The sequence below is a fragment of the Sarcophilus harrisii genome, chromosome 4 (genome assembly GCF_902635505.1).
Source record: "Sarcophilus harrisii chromosome 4, mSarHar1.11, whole genome shotgun sequence".
Classification (NCBI taxonomy): domain Eukaryota; kingdom Metazoa; phylum Chordata; class Mammalia; order Dasyuromorphia; family Dasyuridae; genus Sarcophilus; species Sarcophilus harrisii.
This window is the reverse complement of record NC_045429.1, coordinates 276024384-276047002: the sequence shown is the minus strand read 5'-3', so window position 1 is coordinate 276047002 and position 22619 is coordinate 276024384. Positions and strand designations below refer to the sequence as shown.

The following is a 22619-nucleotide window of genomic DNA, read 5'->3' as shown; positions in this document are numbered from 1 at the left end:
CTTAATGTACAAATGAGGAAACCAGAGCATGATTAGGGTAAGGGTCTAGGATAAAATTTAAACTCAGGCCTTCCTGAATCCCTTGCTCAGCTCTTTATTTACCAAACCACCTAGGAATAAGAAGATAAGGGAAAATCCATATAGCTTAAAGGTCCAACTCTAGTAGGAGAAGAGAAAAGGAGACTTCTGCTTATTCTCTTCTTCCTTCTCAGGTACCCAGGATTCTTCCAGATTCTAGGGATGGCTCAGCAAAGTCAGTGAACTGGCACAAATAGTTTATGATGAATGAGGGACAGTTCAGGCTGCCTTGCCTTCAGTATTCCCCAGTGGGCCCTTTGGGAGGGCTTTTTAAAAAATGAACAAAACGTTGAAATATGTGAAAATAAAAATGCTTGGCCTCTTGTGTTCCCTTCAGGAATTATTCACAGGTCTTATGGCCAAACTTTTCATCTTCCCCTTCTCTCTCTGCTCGAGTGGTGATTTGCTGCCCTGGACCTAGATCTGGGTCCTTCATTTTATAGTTTTCATAAGGGAGAAGAGGTACATTTCTCCTACCCACCCTATTCTCGCCTCTTTCCCCTCCCCTCCCCTCGTAGAGCACAAACCATTGAAGCAATAACATTGGAATATGGTACATTACTGGAAAGAAAATCACTCCAAAATAAGCATTTATTTACCACTATGAGTCTGGCACTTTACAAATAATATCTAATTTGATCCTTACAAATCAGGAGGGCCTCAGGAGGGAAATACTCTTATGATTCCAATTTTATAGTTGAGCAAACTGAGGCAAGTACAAGTTAAGTGACTTGTCCAGGATCACACAGCTAGTAAGTGTCTGGGGCCAGATTGAACTTCAGGCCCTTTAGTCTACCCACTGTGCCAGCTAGCTGCCTCCCCACCCAGAAGCCAAGGAGGAACAAGATTCCAAGGGGCAGAATTTGGCTGTGGAAGATGAGACAGGCCCTTCTGTCTTCCACAACCACGTCACTTTCCCAATCCACTCTTCTTTCTTTTTTCACCTTTCTTTGGAAGTGCTTCCTCTCTCTCCTCAACTCTAAAATACATATATACATATACACGTGTACACATACACATATACACGCATATATATATATATATATGTATATATATATATATATACATATACATATACAGTATCCTATCTCATTAAAAACAAAATATACATCAGACTATGTCTCCATGGACTCATATTGGAACAGAGTATTCCATTCCCCTAATCACCACCTTTATCACCTTTTTTTTGCCAGTGACATTGCTTGTATAATGCTGGACATGAGGAGCCCTTTAGTGGGCTCCAGTCTTATATATGAATTTGTGGCAAAATTTCTCAGACCATCAAAATTTTCTTTTGCCCACAAAGCATTTGCTCTTGATTATATATCCCCTTTCCTGTTGGTTTCTTCCTATGTTAAGGTTTCTGCTTTCTCCTCCCTCTTTATCTACTAATTAACAATGATAACAGACATATGCAGCTTTTCTCATCATTAAAAAAAAACCACATGAACCTCTAAGACATAGGAGTCAGAGTAAGAATAGTCAGCTGAGGAGCAAAAGACTAAAAGTTCAAAGACTTGGATTCTAGTCCAGGTTCTGCCACTTATTACCTGCCTGACCTTCAGTAAATCACTTTACCTCATCTGTAAAGTGGAGCTAATACTTCTAGCTGCTTCACAAGATTGTTGTAAGAGCTCTATGAGGTCATATCCATGGAAGGGCTTTTTAAACTGCAAATCACCATCCCAAAATGAGGTTCCAGTGTCACTTCATGCCTCATCTTTACACCCCGTCACTGGATCCTCATTAGGCTAGCTGTCTGATTTCCTTTTGGTTCCTGATTCCTTTCAAGTCCTGGCCTCCTCTCAGCTACCTCTGAGAGAGAAGTGACATGTGTTAACCATCTCCCAGGAGTTCACAAAAGTTCACAACCCATTGCCTTGGGCTGGTGCCACAAAGGGAGAGAGCATATCTTATGCCCACTGCCCAGGGTTGCTATAGCAGTGTTTCAGGTCTATGAGAAAGATGGCCAGAAGGCTCACTCTAAAAGCTGCCACATCTATTCCAGTTACTGAAGACACAAAGATCTAGGAGAACTGAGGCAATGGAAGGAGGGAGAGAAGAAGGAAGGGTTGCAGGAGGTAGTGTTGGTTTTTTGCCAAAGATGGTTTCCTCTTGTCAAGGTTTAGAAGGAAGGAAACAAATATTTACTATTAATGTGGCGGGTACTTTGTTGAGCACTTTATCTCATTTGATCTCACAACAGCCCTGGTGGGTGGGTACTATAATTATTCTGATTTTGCAGTTGAGGAAACCAAGGCAGAGAGCAGTTATGTAATTTTCCCAGCATCACACACCTACTTAGTGTGATGGTGATATCTAGACTTTCAGTACCTCAGAATCCATCTAATCCAAGCCCCTCAGAAGAAACTGAGGTCCAGGATGGGAAAGGAATTGATCTGTGATCTAATAGTTTGTTCTTTTTTTCATAACTTTGATGAACCTGCTGTCAGTGCCAATATATCATGGCTTAAGTGCATTTTAGTACTCTGATTGCAAGAGTGAGAAGTATATAAAGTCCTGTCTTCATGGCAGATTTCCTAATCGGGTGAAGATGTAAGATCAGCAGGTTACCATGGCCAGAAAGACAGGAAATGGGATTGCACTCTTCCCTTTTTCCTTTCTGCACTGGTCTTGTTTTTGTGACTTCAGTTCTGAAGGCAGCAACAGCATGTGCTTTGGGCAAGCCCTATAATCTGCCTGGCCCCATGTGAGGGGCTGCAGTACCTCGTGTGCACATGGACGACTTCTCTGGACATTATCAGCTCTGAACAGAAAAGTTCTTTTAAGGGATGGCATGCAGGGTGGCGCAGACATCTCACTATGCTAGCTTAGACTGATGATAGATGTTGGGAAGAGGAGGAGGAGGAAGAAACAGACGGGGGAGGCAAGGATTAGAATGTTTGCCATAGAGACTTAGCAGAGGGCACACAGCTGGCTAACCTGGCCAACACCAGCTGCACCTCTGGCACAGCAAGCAGGCCCTACTGGAGGGAGAGCCGAAAGCTCAAATATGGCTAAGAGAATGGCCCTGAGTGCAAGTAAGTGCCCAGAAGGTATTGATCCTTCTAGTCCTGGGAAATTACATGGAGATTCTTGCCTGGTAAAGCAAGCAATATTTACCTTGAAATTAGAAGCAGTTTCCAATCTCTTGGTCCCAGGGACTGGCTGTATAGCTCCCAATACAGAAAACAAACATATACTAGCAGTATTTAGGTCCTAGAGTCAGAAAGACAGGAGTTCTACTCTCAGCATTTCTTTGAGGTCAAGGAGCCAGCCTTCAGGGACACGGTTATTGGTGCCAGAGTTCTTGACAATATTTTGGGTATATTTACTCTCCATCCAAATGAGGGGAGCTGAGACAGAGGTCACTGAAGCTGTGTGTGTTCTTTTGGCTCTAGGTGAAGGATAATATTGCCTTATATTTTACTGTCAATATAGTCCATTTCCTGGGCACATGCCTTGTTCTCTTTGGCTGCTGTTTTGATTTCTACTTGATGGACTGAGGATAGTGTCCTGAATCGTATCCAGTTATTCCAATGCACACTGTGGTCAGTTCTACATTTAGAGAAAGAATATTTGTGTGTGTGTGTGTGTGTGTGTGTGTGTGTGTGTGTCTATGTGTGTATGTGTCTGTGTGTCTGTGTGTTTACACATACCTAGTTTCCTCCTGAGCATACTAGGCTCCTTTTTTGTTTTGTCTATTTATTTTTTATCTTTAGAAATATAGATTTAGTGGCATTCCAGTAGAGGAAAAGGGGGCATCTGATTGTCTCTGAAGGGGTCCAATCTCACTCTAGACTATGAGATTAAAACTGGGAATATGTGAGCTGTCTCTCTGTGTCTCTGTTTCTTTTTCTCTCTATTTCTGTCTCTGTGTTTCTCTTTCTCTCTCTCTTCTCTTTCCCTTGCTCTCTTCTCTCTTTCTCACTCATCCTCTCTTGTTAAATGATATTGTGATGGATAGTAAAATGTACTTAGCTGAATCATAGAGTTTAGAGATGGAAGAGTCCAATTAGGTCATTGAGCTCATTCCTCTCTCCTGAGAAGAGGAAAATAGGAGACAACAATAAACAATTTTATTGGGATATTAATTTAGGCGCCTGAAGGTCCTGACTTGTGTCTCTTAATATAAGACAGTAGATTTTTTTCTTCTTCCCCTCTAATGCAATAAAGAAAAGCTTTTGCAATTTGTGGGCAGTTTGGTTTATGTACTTGTTTTCACTTTCTCTCCTTCTCCTATGAAAGGTCCAGTTGGAGTTTCAGAAGACTTGGGAGCGCTGGCGACTGGAGCATTTGTACACCCAGAGAGATTGCAGCATGAAGCCCCTCAAGTGTACAGCCAGTAGCCTGAGCAGCGGTGGCACATTGGGGAGCAGTCTATATGCAGCCACCTGCCAAGCCACCTGCAGCTAAGATGCCCAGGTCTCTCTCTACCCTGAAGTCCTATCTGGGGGAGACCCCAGATATGGGAGGTCTCTTCCTGGGTACTTGGGCAAATATGCATGCTCATACACATATACCATTGCACACACAAGAGCCTTCTGCTTTATCTCCCTCTCCCCGGAACCTAACAAATAGGCAAATGGATGATGCCTCCTGGGATTCATGGACATATACATTTTCTCCAAGGAAAGGCTGCCTGCTAATTCGATCACTGTGTCAAAAGAAGAGAAAAAAATGATTGCAGCTAAAATGAGGATTTCTTCCCAGTAAGGCACAAGGCCCCTGGGGTTCCCCAGAGAGCAGCAAATCAACCCCAGTCCTATATTCAAGGTCAATAGCCAATTAGTGGGGCTGAAGCTGGGAAGTGGGGGTGGAGAGCAACACAGAGAGTGGGATGAAATTACAAACACAACACAGAGTCAGTTTTGAATAGAGATGTCATTTGGTTCCTGCTGGAGTTAAACTGCCCAAATATTCTCAAAAAATTAATTAAAAATCTGTGCTGGGTGGGGCATCCTGTTTGTGTTGCCCTATCCCTTCAACTCATAACTTGACTTGCTTTGACCATAACTGGCCCCACTTCTGAGCACAGGAACCCTCAATTGTGTAAAGGACTGAAGGAATATCATCTGACTCTCACCATGAGGATTTTCCTCCCCTTGTACCCAATTTTTCTCAGCCTGAAGAGCTATGGTAGACTTTCAGCTTGGGAGATCCAGGTATTTGGGAGGGAAGTTATCATATTTGGATCCCTTTAATTTTACTCCAAGATATTTCTAATATTCCTTTAGAAAAGCTTTAGGAGCACAAGTAGGTAGAACCTACTGCAGTGAATGGATTACTCTCAATAGCCCATCAGATACCAAGGTCTCACTGCAAAGTTATATATAAGCTACCAGAGAGCTTTTTCAAGGATAGACTGAAGTACCCAGCAATTGCTATGGAGGCAGTACAAGGTTGCTCAAAGTTTCCTTTCTTTGAAAACCACTCATTTGGGGATGTTTCAAGCCTCTTGGTTATTCTTCTTTCTTGCCATGACTATTTGTCAAGTGTGAATGTGCAATCCTTACTTCTCCCATCTATAGAGATGAAGAACTAAAGTGATGATAACAGGTTTTTGAGTCATGTGGGGGAAGGGGAGGGAGGGTACAATCAGTTAGTGAACTCATTCATAGATTGTGCTAATTAGCTTTGCCCTGTCACCAGCTGCAGTCTTGTAAATAATCATAATAATAAGGAAAACCCATAAATCCTTTCCCCTTTCCCCCCAGCCATGAAGATAAACTAGATGCATACAACACTGCAGAGTCTCAAAGAGAAGGAAAAAAATCAACCTGAAGGTCCAAGGATTAATTTCATGGAGCAGGAAAGATGTTTCTAAAGCATCAGCAAACTTTGGGAAGCATAGACTAATCATGGATGGGGGGGGGCAGTGGGAGAAAAGGGAAGGAAGTGTTGGAGTTCTGGATGAATTATTTTATGACTCAGTCTCCTCCACCTCCCTCTCCATTTGATGAGCCTGAAGATCCTCCCTGTGGCATTGTAGCAGATATAGGTCCCAATTCTTCCTCTAGAAGTATGTGATGTGTAGGAAAAATAATAATGGGGCATTAAAACCACACCAAGTAGAAAATTTCTTAGATCTGAGCTTCACTGGAGTGTTATGTCTGCATTAATAGGGAAGCTGAACTGCAGGCTAAAGTAAGGGATAAGGCAAACTGTATCACTCACTTTGGGCAACCTGTTAAGGACAGGCGGGAGGGGCACAGAAAATGCATAACTCCCCCAAACAAGGACAAATGTTATAGTTTGTCCTTCTTACTGATTTGTGAGTTGGGGCACTGACAAGAAGGGAAAAGTCCTGAGCTGGGTGTGACAGATGTGGGGGTAACAGTATGCACTTGAGTTTGAAACAAAGAGCAGCATTTTGAGAATTAATAACATGCACTAGTAATGGCAGGAAGATATATTGATATATACGAGCTTCATAAATTAACCTAGTGCAGAGTCGGGGGGAGAAGGAGGGAATTGCCAAGGGAAAGTGCTTACTTGGGCATCTGCATAGTTTCAGTTGGTTTCAGTGTATGTAATGGACAGAAGTCTCTCCCCTGGCACATGTTCTGTGGGTCTTCTTGGATCTCTATTATTATATCTAGGGGTTCCAGAAAGCTTGACATAAGCACCTCTTTTTGGCTCTGCAGTGTTTTCCCCCTTTACAACCAGATACCTATCTGATGAAATGTTTTCTCTACCCTTAGACCCTATGACTATTAATACTCCTCTGAGTGACAGTGTACTAGTCAGAGAACTGCCCCCACTTGAAGCTATTCCCAAACTATCCCAAGCTAAGTATAGCTTTACCAGGTCTGGGAACTATCGAATTCAAGGCGCTCTGAAATTCCTCTGGCATGTCTCTGATTCTGTTTATATATCTAATGCCATAGGCTTGGAGCTTGCTGAGAACTTTTTTGTCTGCCTCTTTACTCTCTGTCTATACTGCTGACTACCAAGGTGTCCTCATTGTATTGGTCTGTGGGGGTCTGATGGCTGGTCTGTGCTGTAGCTGATTTCAGCACTCTGGCCAGCTACCTGGAACTAGTTAACTAATTGTATTATAAATAAGGTTAGTGAGCCTTGTCCTGTGCAAATTCACAAAAAATAAAGGTCAAGATACATTTGAATTCATAGTTCCTTTCCTTCTTAAAATTACTCCATTTTGCTTCCTGAGCTACAGATTTAGTCTGAAAGATTAATTCCAACTCATCTCCCGGTGTAATAATTACACCGATTCAGTATTAGACTCCCTAGAGTGGTACACCTTGAGAAGTCAGCATTTATTAGAATCTACTATGTACCAAGCACTATGATAAGCACTCTGGATACAAAGAAAGGCAAAAGATCATCTCTGTTTTCAAGAAGTTTACAGTCTAGTGGGGGAGACAACATGAAAACAACTGTGTAATGAAGATACATGCGAGATAAATTGGAGGATTATTAGAGCTGTGAGTTTACATATATAGCCCAAGCCCCATCCTTCTGTAGATAAAGAAGATGAGGGTACAGAGATCCGATAACTTTCGGGTTATGAAATCATAGATTTGGAACTTGAAATATAAATACTGCCTAGTCTAACCCATTAATTTTCCAGATGAAGAAACCTAATACAATGGTTCATTTCACAGGTAAAGAAAATGATATTTCCAATGTCACAAAGCTAGTCAGTGAAAGAACCAGGACTAAAACTCCAGTCTTCTTATTCATTCCCAGTCTGCCTTTATGAGGAAGAAAATATAAATAATGTAAATAATAATCAGGCTATTTAGAGGGAAAGTTTTCAGTGGTAGTTGGCAGCATTCTATTGAATAAAGAAACAGATGGCAACAAAGACAGAAATATCAAACAGTGAAGGTCTAATCTTGCCTGACCAAATTCTATAATTTATGTGAGTGGGAGGACAGAAGGACTTTAGTGCTCCTACTGGAGTAGCTTATTCATTTTGAGCTTATTGTGAAGAAACGAAATGCCTCGACACACATGTGTGTACAGACACACAATAAATACATTTGGAATAGCAAATTCAGTGCTTTCTCATTAGACTGATTTTTTATTTGTCTGATGCATCTGAGCTTCTCTGGGGAAACATTGCTATCCCTATGGAAGAAGATGTACACAAAAGAAACTTCTTTTGTGTCTCATGTCCTTGTTGCCTTTATTATTTGCCTCTCTGGCCCTTCCTAGAGTTGAAGTGAAGTCAACCATCCTAGGAATTGAAAACAAGCATGGAAAGAGCAGAACAAGAAGGAAGAAATCAGTCTCCATCTGGCCCTTCAAGACCCTTATAAATGAGTAGCAGTGTGGTAGAGTAGAGAGAGTCTTAGACTGAAAATCAGAAGATATAGGTTCTGTTCCTAAAGTTATCATGCATTAGCTACATGAACCTGAGTCTCAATTCTCACATCTGTTAAAGTGTATTTAGATCAGTTAGTCACGGCTGGAACCTTAAGAGTACCTTCAAGATTTGACATTCTGAGTTCCTAGGACAGTAACTTACCAGAGATAAGAGGTCTTATCCCTTTCCCTAAGCTTCTTTCCTCAATGTCCAAAAGTTTTATTTTGTGGACTCGGAGTCAGCTCAGCATTTTGAAAGATGAATCCAGAGTCACCTTACCTACTGTGAAGGTCATGAGACTGTATAACTGAGAGCAGAGTTGTTTCAGAACCTGAATGGTATATGTGTCCTCTCCATGCACAGACAGAACTCCCATTATCACTAATGCCTGCTACGTGCCCAGGGAAGGGAAAATATATTTCAAGGCCTTGTTTTTCCTTCTCTAAATTGATTCTAATCTACAATGCTGCCCCCGCTTTTGGCTCTTATGAAGCAAGCTCTATAAAAATCCTCAAATAAAATGTTCCCACTTATTCTATTATGACAACTTTCTTTAATTCCTAACAGACCAACTTTCTCTTTGGTGAATAGGAGCTGTGGGGAAGCTTTGGCAATCAGAGGTGAATCTACTGTATCTATAATTACTTCTATGCTGCCAATGAGTCCAGATGGGCAGAATGTAGGCAAACTTAATGATATAGAAGGTATGCTGGACTTTCCCTAGATTTTAATTGATCACAGTAAAGTGTGCGCTGTTTATTTGCATTTGTCTATGCAGGGCTGGCCTAATATGTCATCATGTTGTTCGCTCATCTGCAGTTGTACCTGACTCTTTGTTTCCCTTTTGGGGGTTTTCTTGGCAAAGATCCTCAGCTGATTTGCCATTTCTTTCTCCAGCTCATTTTACAGATAAAGAAACTAAGGCAAACAGGACTAAGTGATATGCCCAAGATCATACAGTAAGTGTCTGAGGACAGATATGAAGTGGGGTCTTCCTGACTGCAGGCTCCATCCATTATGTCATCTCCCCTCCCCCCTGCCCTGATATTCACTTCTGACCAATTCACTTATTATTTATTTAATTGGATCTTATTCACCAAATAGTGAATTTTTGTTTCAAAAATTTAAAGATTCCGGTTTCTTTAGTGTCCCATCATGCTGTTGCTTAAACTGCCCCCTCGGAAAGGTGATCTTGCTATATTTGCTGTAATACAGGGGTCCTGCTGGCAGAATGCAGCACTGAACTAAAGTAAAATGTAACTGGGAAGCATTACAAAATAACTGGGAAGTATTACAAAATACAGTAGGATATAGTAATGTCAACATGTAGTTTCTAAGTCAATATATAGCCCTAAGGGATCCTTATTACATCTTGTGGCCCCATTTCTAAGACATACCTTCCAGTTGGGACCTAATGAAGGAGAAAGGGTAGAACTGAAAGGGAATCAGTGCTAACGTGATGTGTGTGAAAAACCCTGCACTGCAAAAGACATCTGAGCCAACTGTTAATATCCTAAGCTTACACGCAGGTTACTCAACCTTTTCAGTTAAACTTGTCAGAATATCTGTAATTAGTCAGACTGTACAATCTAGCATGACTAATTATCATTGAATCAAAGCAATCCAAGGAAATGTTTAAAAAAAAAAAGAGGAAGAGCATTTGCATGTAGTGAGCAGAGAACTTGACCATCCAAATTGGAAATTAAAGACTAGTCACTGCTTTCTTTCCTTTATGAAGTCTTTGCTGTTGAGTTGCCATGGAATTTCAGGGATGGGGAGTCAAGAAGGTACAAAGAAAGGAATCACAGGCAAATCTAGAGCAATGTCTCAAAGTTAGTGCATAATTTTACCAACGGGACAAGTTATAAAGACACAAAAGCAAGCCCAGACATCTGTCTTTGCATTTTTGTTCCTCTTGTATTGATTTCATGTGGCTGATGTTTTCCTTGCCAGTCTCCAGTTGTTATCAGCTCCCAGCACCTCCCCACCCTGAATCACACCCTTGAGGAGCAAAGCAAAATGAAATCTGCACATAAATGGTTCTTGCACCTCACTAGTTTGAGGCTATGGCACTCATAGGAGTTTTGGTGGGTTTCTAGGGAGTCAGGTGCTAGTCTTTAAGTGGAAAAGAAGACTAGGTACACAAGAGAATAACCTGCTTCTATCTTTGCTGCTATGGGAGATAATTGTTCTTCATGAATGTTTAAACAATGTAATTTCCATGTGACTTGATGTTCAATGCCATATGCAAATAAGACCAGCATCTCTCGATTGCATTATGTATATAATGTATGAATTTCTTGTACATATATTAATGTGTACTCATTCTTATTTGACCTGGTAAGACAAATAAAAGCCTGCCATTGATGTGACTAATTTTTTTTTTTCTCTGTCTATGAGAAGATGTCAACTTAGGTGACTCATGGTACAGTGGGAAAATACAAAAGATGTGGTTTTCATCCCAAGAAGGGAGGGAAAAAACCCTGCTCATTACTCATATAATGCTTTTCATCTTCGGAGCACTTAACAAGTGCTAATTTATCCACTGCTGAGCCTTTATACAGTGACTGTAATGTCATTTAATTAGAGATGTTGGGTGGTCGAGTGGTTTAAACAATAACTGACAGGCAAATGGACATGTATTCTAATTCCACTGATTCATTTGATCTCCTGTCCAAATGAATGCAGTCCATTAAATTTGGCTTTTAAAAAAATGACATAAAAGCAAAAGCCTTGTTTGCAAATCAGTCATAGTATTTGAATTGAGTTCATGTTTTGAAATCCATGTTCTGAGAGATAAACTTTTTTTTCAACTTAAATAATCACTCACTCACTCCTGGAATTTGTGACTTGCTCACATTTTCTTATAGAAGTAGAACTTATAGCAAACCACTCATTTTCACTATCAGCTTACTGTTATCCTGGTTTTTCTGAAGGTCAGTTTAGTTATCAGAATAAAGAGACCCTTTGTTGTTGTTCAGTCATGTATAACTTCTTTGTAACCTCATGAACTATAATATCCATGAGTTTTGTTTTTGGTTTTGGTTTTGTTTTGTTCTTTTTTTTTTTTTTTTTTTAATTACTGGAGTGGTCTGTCCTTTCCTTCTCCAGAAAGAGCTTCTTCAGCATATCTAATTCAGACAAGCTTTGAGATTAAAGACTTTTGGGATACCTTTTGTTAGGAGCAATATGGTGCAATCAGAAAATGCACTGAGCTTAAACTAAAAGTCCTGAGTTTGAATTCTGACTCTGTCCCTTTCTATTTCTGGGCAATTCTCTGAGTCTCAGTTTTCTCCTCTGAAGAACAAGACCAGACAAGATGGAATTGTGGCATCTAACAAACAAGACAACAAAAGAACACAGGGGAAATGGACAAAGCTAGCAACCTGAGCCTAAATGAATATAAATAGGGGTATACACAAAGTGCTGGGAATGTGAGTCAGAGGACCTGGGTTAAAATTTTTGATCTGTCACGATGCACCTTCTGTGTGTCTTCTTGTTTGGAACTTGTTGGTTCCTCTCTGTCATCTCTTTGGGGGATGTTTTATCTTTTACTGAAATGGATTCTTTTTGTAATTATTTTAGGTAAGTTCAACTTAGGTTAGTGACTTTCTTTATGACTTTATGTTCCCATCTGTAATATGGGGGATTCAATTTGACCTTCTAATGCTCCTTCTACTATGATTCTATAATTGGTGTGAGGCTCACTTTCAGCTAGATAAATCATATTCAACCAGCTCTGTAAGAGACCCCAAAAGTCAACTAGTTGTCATTTTTTAAATCCTAAATATAAAAACACATTCCACAGAAAATTGAAAGTGACATCAGAACATTTGGCAATATTGTCAGAGACAATCAAGACAACTTTTACTATGGTGATCACTAACCAGTTTTGTAGATTATGAAACTAATTAAATCATTTCTCCCCTTTGAAAGCCAATACTATCAAAACAGAAAATATATACATTCACACAATATAAAAAAAGAAAATAATAAGGTTGAGTATTTGGGGATAGGGAGATAGGATATAATAATGGAAAGCTATAGGAAAAAGGAAATTAGAATTCCAGAGCAAGCTGAAGTTAATAAATATGAATGAATGTGACCAAATAGTTAGAGGGAAAAGAGTAGGAGAAACATGAGAAAATGATAGATGAAAAGCAGTAAGAAGAAAAGTGGACAATTCAGACAAGCAATAGGCAGATAGAAAGGAAGGGGAAAATGGAGAAAAACAAGAAAGAATCCAGAAAACAGCAAGAAAGGAGATTGGGAGATAGGGGGAAAAGGAGGGAAAAGAAGTAGATGTGGAAAGAAGAAGGAGAAAGAAAATAAAAGGACAGAGGAGGAAAGAAATGGAATATACACATAATATGCTACCAAGAATAATAAAGATACCAGATTTCAACCACAGGTGTTTAAATGATGCTAATATTATGCACAAATATTATTCTATCCTGGTGAAATTATTGAATCCTAATATACTACAGGTCACCTTTGGTTTGAAGGCTAGCCCAGTGACATCAGGAAGGAAAAAGGGCAGCTTCTGAAGTAGTTAAGAGGTCATAGACTGATTGTCCTTTTGAAATGGCAGTGGCCACAAGTATGGGAACCAACAGACTCTGCCCTACCTAGTACTGCTTTGGACACATCAGATTTTTCTGTTACAAACTCCAAGAATAAAATCAATAGGCAATTACAAATGTAGTTCTGACTTGTGCCAAAAGATTGAGTAAATGCCTCAAGAGATGGGTATGAGCTGACAATGCCCACAGAGGGCCAGTGGTCAGGAAAACCTCATTGGCTTTCGAAGTCTCACAGGGTAAGATTTTGAAGTAGTAAATTAAAGAGGAGTATTTCTAGTGTAAAGATCACTGAGGAAAGCAGATATAACAACTGAGGTTTACAAAGACACATGCACATAGACAGAAACAGAGAGACAGATTGAGAGAAAACATTTTATGCTCTTCTACAATTTGTAGTTACCTATACAATTTTTTTGCATCATAAAGTTGGCAGTTTTAATGTATATCTATTTTACCTCCCAGAAAGCTTTTACATTTTCAGAGTTCTTAGGACAATGAATTTCACATTTTAATGAAACCCACAAATGACACAATGAGATTTTCCTCTCATTTAAAAAAATCTTTAAAAATGAATTCTGAGGATGAAAAAGAGCATTCAAGGGGCATTGCATACTATGGCCAAAGAACTCAATTCCAAGGGTCTAGTGACCAGGAAGTAACAAAAGGACAAAAAAGGACAAAAACACAGAAACAGATTATATCCCACTTCAACAAACTTTTATTAAAGGTTTATTATCTTTATCTAGATTATGACAGAAGATTTATTTTAATATCCAGTAGGAGATCAAGTTTTTGCACTCAAGGTCAAATAACTAAGAAATTTACAAAACAACTCCCATTCCAGTAATTGGTTGGCAAAAGGCATAAAATCTAACAACAGAAACCAGCAAGTAAATCCCAAACAAGGAAACACATGGAAAGTGCAACATCATAGCTTCTAACTGCATACAATCTTACAAATGATATTCAGAGGACTACTCCTTCTGCTTTCCCAATATGGTTGCTGTTAAAGTAGTATTTTTTTGAATCATTCTGGCAGCACAGGTCGACTTGAGCTCTCTATCTCCCTCATTTACACATTTTCTTTGTCATTCACCATGGAAAAAAAGCAAACTCTCTTTTTCCTGCCTACTCCATAGCATGGACAGTGAAAGTTTCTTCATAATAGTAATTGGAAAATACTTAGTGCATCAGAATTCCTTGTGCCCAATAATTCGATAGATGTAATACCAGTGGTTAATTTATGCACATTTCCTTGGACTCCTGAAGTGAGATACTTCCAAAATCCAACCTTTGTTTCATGTTGGGTATTGGAAGTCATTCTCAGGCTGACTGCAGTTGACATGGCTTTTGCTTCTGTACCCTTAGCCCGATCCCCTCAGGATAGAATCAGATTTTCACTAAGCATTGATCATTCACTGTTTCTGGAGAATTCACATAATTCTTGGCAGATATTTCTTTCCTGGAGGGTATTGCTGTGAACATAACAAATGGAGGTGGATTCTGGTAATACTTAATTAAATAGCCATATATTTGGTTTTGCTGTTGTTGTTTTTAACATTTTCAATGTTAATAGTTAAAAACTGAATAGAGGGAGTGTTATGAAATAAATGCTATGCCTATGAGGAGCCAGGGAGAACCAAGGTGCCCTGTTTATTGCTCTACACATATGTCCCCAATCCTTACAATAACAAGTTGGGTGTTTTTATTATTCTGGAGACTTCCCAAAGATAAGTCCTTTCTAAAGCAGATGACTATCCCCAGGAGGACAAACCACGTCCACCTGGCTGACCAGAAGATACGGATCTCAAGTGAGTGACTGTTCAGGCAGTAAAGACTAAGGAGTGAAATCTGTTCAGCAGTTTCCTGAGAAGTCTAGAAGTCTTTAGTTCCTGGGAGAGTATAACTAAAATGAAGAACTTCTCTGGATCTTCTGAGTGCCTCATATAATTTCCATTATCTGTTTACAAGCTACTGTGAGTCTTTGGTTATCAGCTTTATGTTTTAAATGTGTGTCAATGAGTGTTTATGAGTCTTTGCTTTTGTCAAGGAAATAAGGAGCTGGTCCACACCTGATATCTGCCTGGTAGCCCAGAGAATCAAGTACTAGGGCTATATTAGGCCTCAGGAAGATTTCAGTTAAAATGTAGCTTCACATATTTACTAATAGTGTGGACCTTAACTTCCATCTACCTCAGTTTCCTCATCTGTAAAATGAAGATAATAATACCATCTCCCTCTCGAGATTATTGTTTTGATAAAATGAGGTATTTGTCAAGTTTTTAATGAACTTTAAAGCACTATATAAAAGATAGTTATTACAAATATTTTGTACATTAAATAGTTTTCAGTATGAACTCTGTTAAATACTTTTGAAGATACTATACAGATATAAATCAAACCTAACCTTTGTTTCTAGAATAATTTAAAGTGTATATGTTTGGGAAGGGGAGTAGGGAGGACAAGGAAAGAGTCAAAGTGCAAGAAAATACAGTTATTAGTAAATATATAACTATACCTCTCAAGAAGAACTTGATCTCCTTTTTGGGATTAGACTCTTCTCAGGACTGAACCCAATTTTCCAGGGTCTTTTGTAGAAAAGGATATCTTTTTCCCTATTCCTAACTAGAAGTCTAAAGAACTGTTAGGAATCTCAAACTACTATTTGAAAGAGGGTCTTACTGGTGGCTCTTCCTGCCTCAGTTATTCCTTTTTTCCAATACAACTCTGTAACTCATCCTGCCATAGGGACCCACCAGGAGCCTTTTTTGTTAGCCAAGGGGCAGAGTGCATGGATTATCAGTTTCATGGTAAGTACTTGAATCTAGCAAATGGGAAGGGCTTCCCCAATTATCCTCATTACACAGGTAAAATACCATGGACAAAATATTGTTCAAATAAACATTCTACTTCCCCTCTAACTCCTATCACAGCTTGGAGATGTGAACACCCCAGAGAACTGAAGACATTCAATTACAAAGATAAGATGTACAACAGTACATTTCTTATTATAAGTGTTATATAATAAGCTCAGTAAATTGTTTGTTAAATAGATGCCTGTAAAACACAATGCCTCGCATATAGCAAATCCCTAAATGTTTGTTGAACTGAATTTCCACATATCACATGGAACAGATTAACTGGTGCAGAACTCACTGAACTTCAGTCTCCCCTTTTAAAATCCCTTTGAGGGATTTTATTAGACATAGCTAGGTGGTATAGTAGATTGAGCACTACACATTTATAATCAGGAAGACCTGAATTTAAATTCAGGTTCTGATATTTGTGATATTTGTGACCTTGTCTTCCTCAGTTTGCCTATCTATAAAATGAGGATAATTATTATGTTATATAATTATTATTATAACATCTATTCCCAAGGATTATTTTGAGGATTAAGTGAGATATTTGTAAAGTACTTTGTAAATCTTAAAGTTCTATATATTTCTCTTCCACTATTGTGAAAACTAAGTGGGATAATAAATGCTAAATAAAGTCACTGGCCTCTTTGCAGTAACATTCATTTTTTATTTTGCTGGACTGTTTGATGCTATTGACCTTCTTCTCCTTGTAGATACTCTCTCCTCCCTGGATTTTCATTATATTACTCTCTTCTGGTTCTCCTTCTACCCATCTGGCAAATCTTTCTTAGCCTGTTTTACTGGATCATTGAGCCATATCCCAATTCCTAACCATGGATACACCTAAGAATCTGTCTTGTATATCCATTCTCTTCAAAATCTCATCATATTTCAAAGGCTCAGTCACCATCTTTATGTAGATAACACCTAAATTTAGGTAGCAAGGGGCATAGTGAAGAAAGCATTGGATTTGGAGTCAAGGAGATCTAAGATCAAATTCTGGTCCAAATCCTGCCTCAGCACTTATTAGCTGTGTGACTCTAGGCAAGTCACAATCTTTTAAAGTCTCAATTTCCTCAGCTATAAAGTGGGGATAATAATTGTACCTCCCTTACAGGGCTATGGACCAAATGAGATCATATAGGTCTGCTCCAAAATCTTAGCACAGTCTTAAGCTTTAATGGTTTAAAACTTTTTAATTAATATCTATTAAGTCTTTTATATATAGATATCCCAAAAGTCTTAGTGAAGTTTTAAGCTTTAGTAGATTAAAAATGTTATTTAATCTCTTTATGATATTAAAGCTTAAAATTGCACTGACTTCCAGAATGTCTATATTTAAAAAGCTTTGTAAATCTTTACGTCCTTTTAGCCTTACAACATGAAAGTCATGCTCAATGCTTTATTTCTCCTTCATTCTCCACATATTGCTAAGTTTTGTTAATTCTCCCTCCTCAAAGGCAGCTAGAGGTACTTTGTGAGACAGTGAGGAGCATGCTGGGTCTGGAGTGAATCTTCAGTGGCTTCCTATTGCCTAGAGAATAAACTACAAACTATTCTGTATGGCATATACAGCTCTTCACAGTCTATCTCTAATTTATCTCTTTTAATCTAATTGCATATTACTTCTCCCTTCATAAACCCTATATTACAACCAAAAAGTCTTATTTGATATTTTCCATATGCCATATTCCATCTCTGTCTCTGTCCAGGTTATCCTATATGAATAGAACACACTTCATCTTCATTTCCCACTTTAGAATTCCTGGATCTTCTCAGGACTAAGTTTTAGTACCAATTCTAACATGAGGTCTTAACTGATTCCCTTCCCTCATCCCTACCATTGAAATGACTTCATATCTACTTTGTATTGAGTTATTTGTGTATAAGATTCTTCCAATAGAATGTAAACTCCTGATTTTTATCTCTGGGCCTAGGACAATGCCTTGTATATAGAAGGTGGTTACCAAGTTCTTGTTGAATGAATGATTCAATTATCAAAAGCTTTGTTAACACAAATTATTTTTTAGATGGGGGGCTTGCAATGTTCCTTTTGGCTGGCTAATAGCTCATTATAGAGAGACTGTATCCATCTCTGTTTTACCTCCAGTGCCTGTGGCCTTGGGAATAAGCTTTAAAATAATCATTAAAAGAAAACTCCATAAGCATCAAACCATTTAGTTGTCCCCAGGAGAATCCAAGTTGAAAACTGCTTTCCTCTAAGAGCTGGAGGTGGATCACAGGATATAGAACCATAAGGGACCTTAGGAACGATTTACTCCAACTCTCAAACTTTACAAAGGAGGAAACAGAAGCCAAATAACCCAGCTGGTAATGAGTAGGATCAACCTTCAAACTCAGTTACTCTGACTTAATTCTAGGACTCTTTCCACTGCAATATGGTGTGGGCTCTTTCAGCTCAATCAGCTTTTGTTCTTACCTCCCTGGAAACTGTATTTAACTGATCTTTAAAGCTAATTCCTTGCTTGCTGTAAAGCTCTCAATGTTTGTTTTTTCCCCTTGCTTCTTCTGTGCTTGGCCCTTTCAGTAAACAGATCTGTCAGTGACAAACTCAGTTGTTCATTTTTCTCATACACATGCTTCCCACTCTTTGCCAACTTCAGGGATCTTGACACTTTTCACATTAAATCATGAATGGAAGAAACTAAAAAAGTTTCCTAACAGTTTTCATATGACATTCCTTCCCTTTCTTCCGCACAGCCACTATCACTCCTATCTACCATGTCTGTCTTCAGGCTTCAGGCTTCAACATTTTAATTTGTAAGTTCAGCAGGCACTAGACTCTACTCAAACGTGACACTGCCAGGTTTGGTCAAGAAGTCACGGTCCCTCTCTAGCTCTCAGTTTCCCCATCTTTCAAATGAAGGACTAATCTCTAAGGTCCATTCTAGCTATAAATTTGTGGAAAACAATACCCATTTTTGTTTAATATTTTTAAAGCACAGTCATAGCAATCTTTATTCAACTTAATTTTTCTGCCTGCTTGCTAATTCATTATTCTTTCAGCTCTCTCTGATCTCACTGAATCATGACTGATCTAGCACCTACCTAAAACTTTGCTTCCCTGAGGAACACACAAATTTAAAAGAATTAAGTCAGAATTCTGTTAAGATTCATGGGGACTTTGTTCTGACTCACAGTTTAATCAGGCATTATGGAGAACAGCTGAGCAGGGAAATCAAGCTAGGGGAACAAGAGTAGAGACAAACAGCAACAGAAGTGGAAATCGGGGACCAAAGAGATGTATTCATTTCAACTCAACAAATATTTATCGACCTGTTAATGTAGTTATATAGTTATTTATATATATTTAAATTAAGACATGAAATTGAAAGCAGTATTCTATAGAGAAAAGCTTCTTAAACTGGTTGCAACTCCATTTGGGATCTCCTAACAGAATGTGGGGATCACGAAAAATCTGGCAAAAGTTTCAAATATTCCACCAAGATTTAATTATTTATGTAAATTAACAAGCACATTTATCTCATTAGTATGCAAATTTGCTTTCGTCTTTAATAAATGATAAGATTATATGAATACCAAAGAATTCCTTTAAAATAAATTTATGATTTATTATCAGTAAATGTTTGTCAGGGTTACAAAAAATTTCTTGGGCAAAAGAGGGCTGAATGAAAAAAGTGAAGCCCTGCTCCAGGGAATTCAGGTATTCCATGCTGCTCCCTGGTGGCACTCTGCTCCATAGCACCCTCCCTCAATGTGCCCACCCTATTGATTCCTCTAGACTTACACTCAAGACTTCTATAGAATGTTAAGAGTGGAAAAGAATCTTGGAGATCATTTAATCCAAACTCCTTCATTTTATAAAGAAGGAAATTGAAGTCCATAAAAGCAAAGTGGTATATCCAACGTAATACAGGTAGAAAATAGTAAATGGCAGCACCAGGTCCTGACTCCAAATTTAGCATTTATTCTTTTTTTTTATTAAAGCTTTTTATTTTCAAAACACGCATGGATAATTTTCAACACTGAGCCTTGCAAAACCTTGTGTTCCAAATTTTCCTCTTCTTCTCCCAACTCTATCCCTAGATGGCAAGTAATCCAATAGATGTTAAACATGTCAAAAATATAGGTTAAATCCAATATATGCATACATATTTATACAATTATCTTAATATTCATTCTTTACATGATTGCAGGCTTCCTCCATATTGTCTGAGATGGGGTGGAAATGGGTCTTATATCCTTGATAGATATGAGCTTGTTAAAGACAAGCACTTCACACTCTGTGTCCCTGTGTTCTATTGGGAGGAAATTTGACACATGTCTTTTCCCCAGAACCTGACTGCCAGCTCTTCAGGAATAAAGAGCATACATCATTTTTCTGTGCTATACCCCATGCCATCTGGGCCATTTTTTGTAGCTTGTAAATCAGAGGTTTTCCTATAGCTGAGAATACTTTTTCAACAAAATGATCAATAAGCATTTATAGAATACTTCCTGTGTGCAATGATCTCAACATAGAAACCAAAGTTCAGTGTGCTGTGCATATAATGAGCACTTTAATAAATATTTACTTTATTATGTTTGTATTATAAGCATAACTTCCCTCTTCTTAGACCTGGGGATACTAAAAACATTAAGAAGTGAACTATGTTGCCACTGATGGGAGCTTTTCTCATCTGTCTTCCTAAGCAATCCTAAGCAATTCAGTTATAGTTCTTCGTAAGTAGGTATAGCTGGGGATGGAAAAGAAATGCTCAGAGTCAATCACTGTTCTCTGTCCAATCCAAACTGCCGTGGAAAAAATAATGGAACTAGGATCATTAGGTCTGAAAAATAAGAGCCTAGGTGGGGGTAGGGTGGTTTAATAAAGCTTTTCCAGTTAAGAAGGACTCTCATGGAGTACAATGACCATTCTCCATTATGATTAGAACGAGAGGAAATGAACTGATGTATCAGAGGGGATTTAAGTGTTAAAATTACTAAAATCTGTTACTGACAATTGAAGATATGGAAATCTCTTAAGAGATCACTAAAAATTAGATGATTTAAATCTGATCTTATCAAATGGCAGGGGGGTGGGAGATGAATTGGGGGGGGGGGCAGCTCCAAGAATAGCTTCCAGCCTATGCATTCACAATCCTTAGAAGGCTCTGAGTAGGCAACAGGTAGCACAGAGGAAAAAAGTTTAGTACTTGAAAGGCTGTTTCCTTCTCATACATACCTTTACCAAATTGACCAAGGACATCTCTAGGGCTTTAAGCTTTCTCTGAAGACAGCAGATAAAGGCCATCAATAGAAGCTGCTTTGTAGATCCTAATGATCAAGCTGTGAGTAGAAATTCCAATGATCAAGTAGGTCCTTACAAATTTCAGTAATCAAGACTTCACTAAAGTTTAATGGTCTGGTAAGAACAGAAAAGATATACTGTCCTTTTCATTCCCCACTATCAGCCATTTGTTTACCCCCAAATGCAACTTTTGGGGAGAGGTGAGTAGGGACAGATGAGGGGTCATTTTCACAAGATCTCATAAAGTTGAGCTAAAATCTACCCAGTTAATAATGGCCTTGTTCTAGAGGGATTGGGGATGGGGGAGGAGACCACAACTGTGACATAATCATATGTACTACATACTACACTTTTTTTGAATTATTGAAGTTATTAAAAAAAGTCAAAACTCACCCAGACTAAATATTTAGAGAAAATTTTGAATGCAGTAATTTAGGAAACAGCATATTATAGTGTTAAAAAAAAAAAAAAAAAAAAGCTCTGGCTCTGATGTCAGAGTAAGTCACAACTTTCCTGGACCATAGTTTTTGCATCTATAAAATGATGAGACAATAACTCTATGATCCTGTTTTTATAAAAATTCAAGTAAAATTACTTTCAAGTATAGTACATCATCACCCAGGATACAAGCCTCCATTGAACTCTCTGTATTTGTCTAAGAGAAAATGGCAAATCACACACACACACACACACACACCCTTAAGAATTTTTTCAAACAAATAAAACTTTTATAGTTCATATTTCTCTTTATTTCATACACCTTTTCTATCTCTGGTGTTGAACATTATTTCTTTAACTAGAAGGTCTTTTATTTTTAACTATAAGATACCACAAGGTTAAGCTAGAAGGAATCTCTCTGGAATTTTAGAACCACCTCTTCATTTTAATAAGAGTGAACTAAGACTTGAGATTTAACTGTGTTCACCATTTTCTACTCTGAGGCCTAAAAAGGGGTTTAATTCATCTTACAAATGATTTTCAACAAAATTTACAAAGAAAAAGGATTTCAAGTTATTCTTCAGAAAATGCAGTCAACCAGAAAAATGCTTTTCTTAATAAGCAAGTTGGCTGAAATTCTGTTGCAGTAAATAGAAAACAATAATGAAAAAATAAAAATTTATAACTTCCCTACATTATACTACATTTCAAATAAAAATCCTTTTATGTAAGACAATGGCTTCTACTAAAGTTGCTCATCATGCCATGAGTGTGGCCATGGGTCCTTAAAGGCTATCTCAGCTAAGTAGAGTGGAGATTACCATGCTGTAAGGGGTTTGTGTAGGGTTCAATGATGAACATGTGTGTCACCAGGTACCACCTAAGTGAGAAGAGTTTTTAAGAGTTGGTCACTAGAAGACTCTTTTTTTCCCATACCTTCTCAAATCAAGTACTAAAGCACAGAAAAAGCTGTGATTTGCATTGGCAAAGGGAATACTCACATGACTAAAATCAGGTATCTTTAAAGTATGAGTTAATTATTGGATCTAGAA

General features: G+C 38.3%; 1 protein-coding gene across 1 annotated transcript in view; it reads left to right on the top strand.

Annotated features, from left to right (window-relative positions):
* GLP1R (glucagon like peptide 1 receptor) overlaps positions 1-4578 on the top strand; it is a 75141-nt gene extending 70563 nt beyond the window's left edge. The window contains exon 13 of the mRNA XM_031964908.1: positions 4327-4578. Coding sequence (XP_031820768.1) covers positions 4327-4494 — 168 coding nt within the window. The 3' untranslated portion in view covers positions 4495-4578. The remainder of the gene's footprint in view (positions 1-4326) is intronic.
* Positions 4579-22619: the final 18041 nt, after the last annotated feature.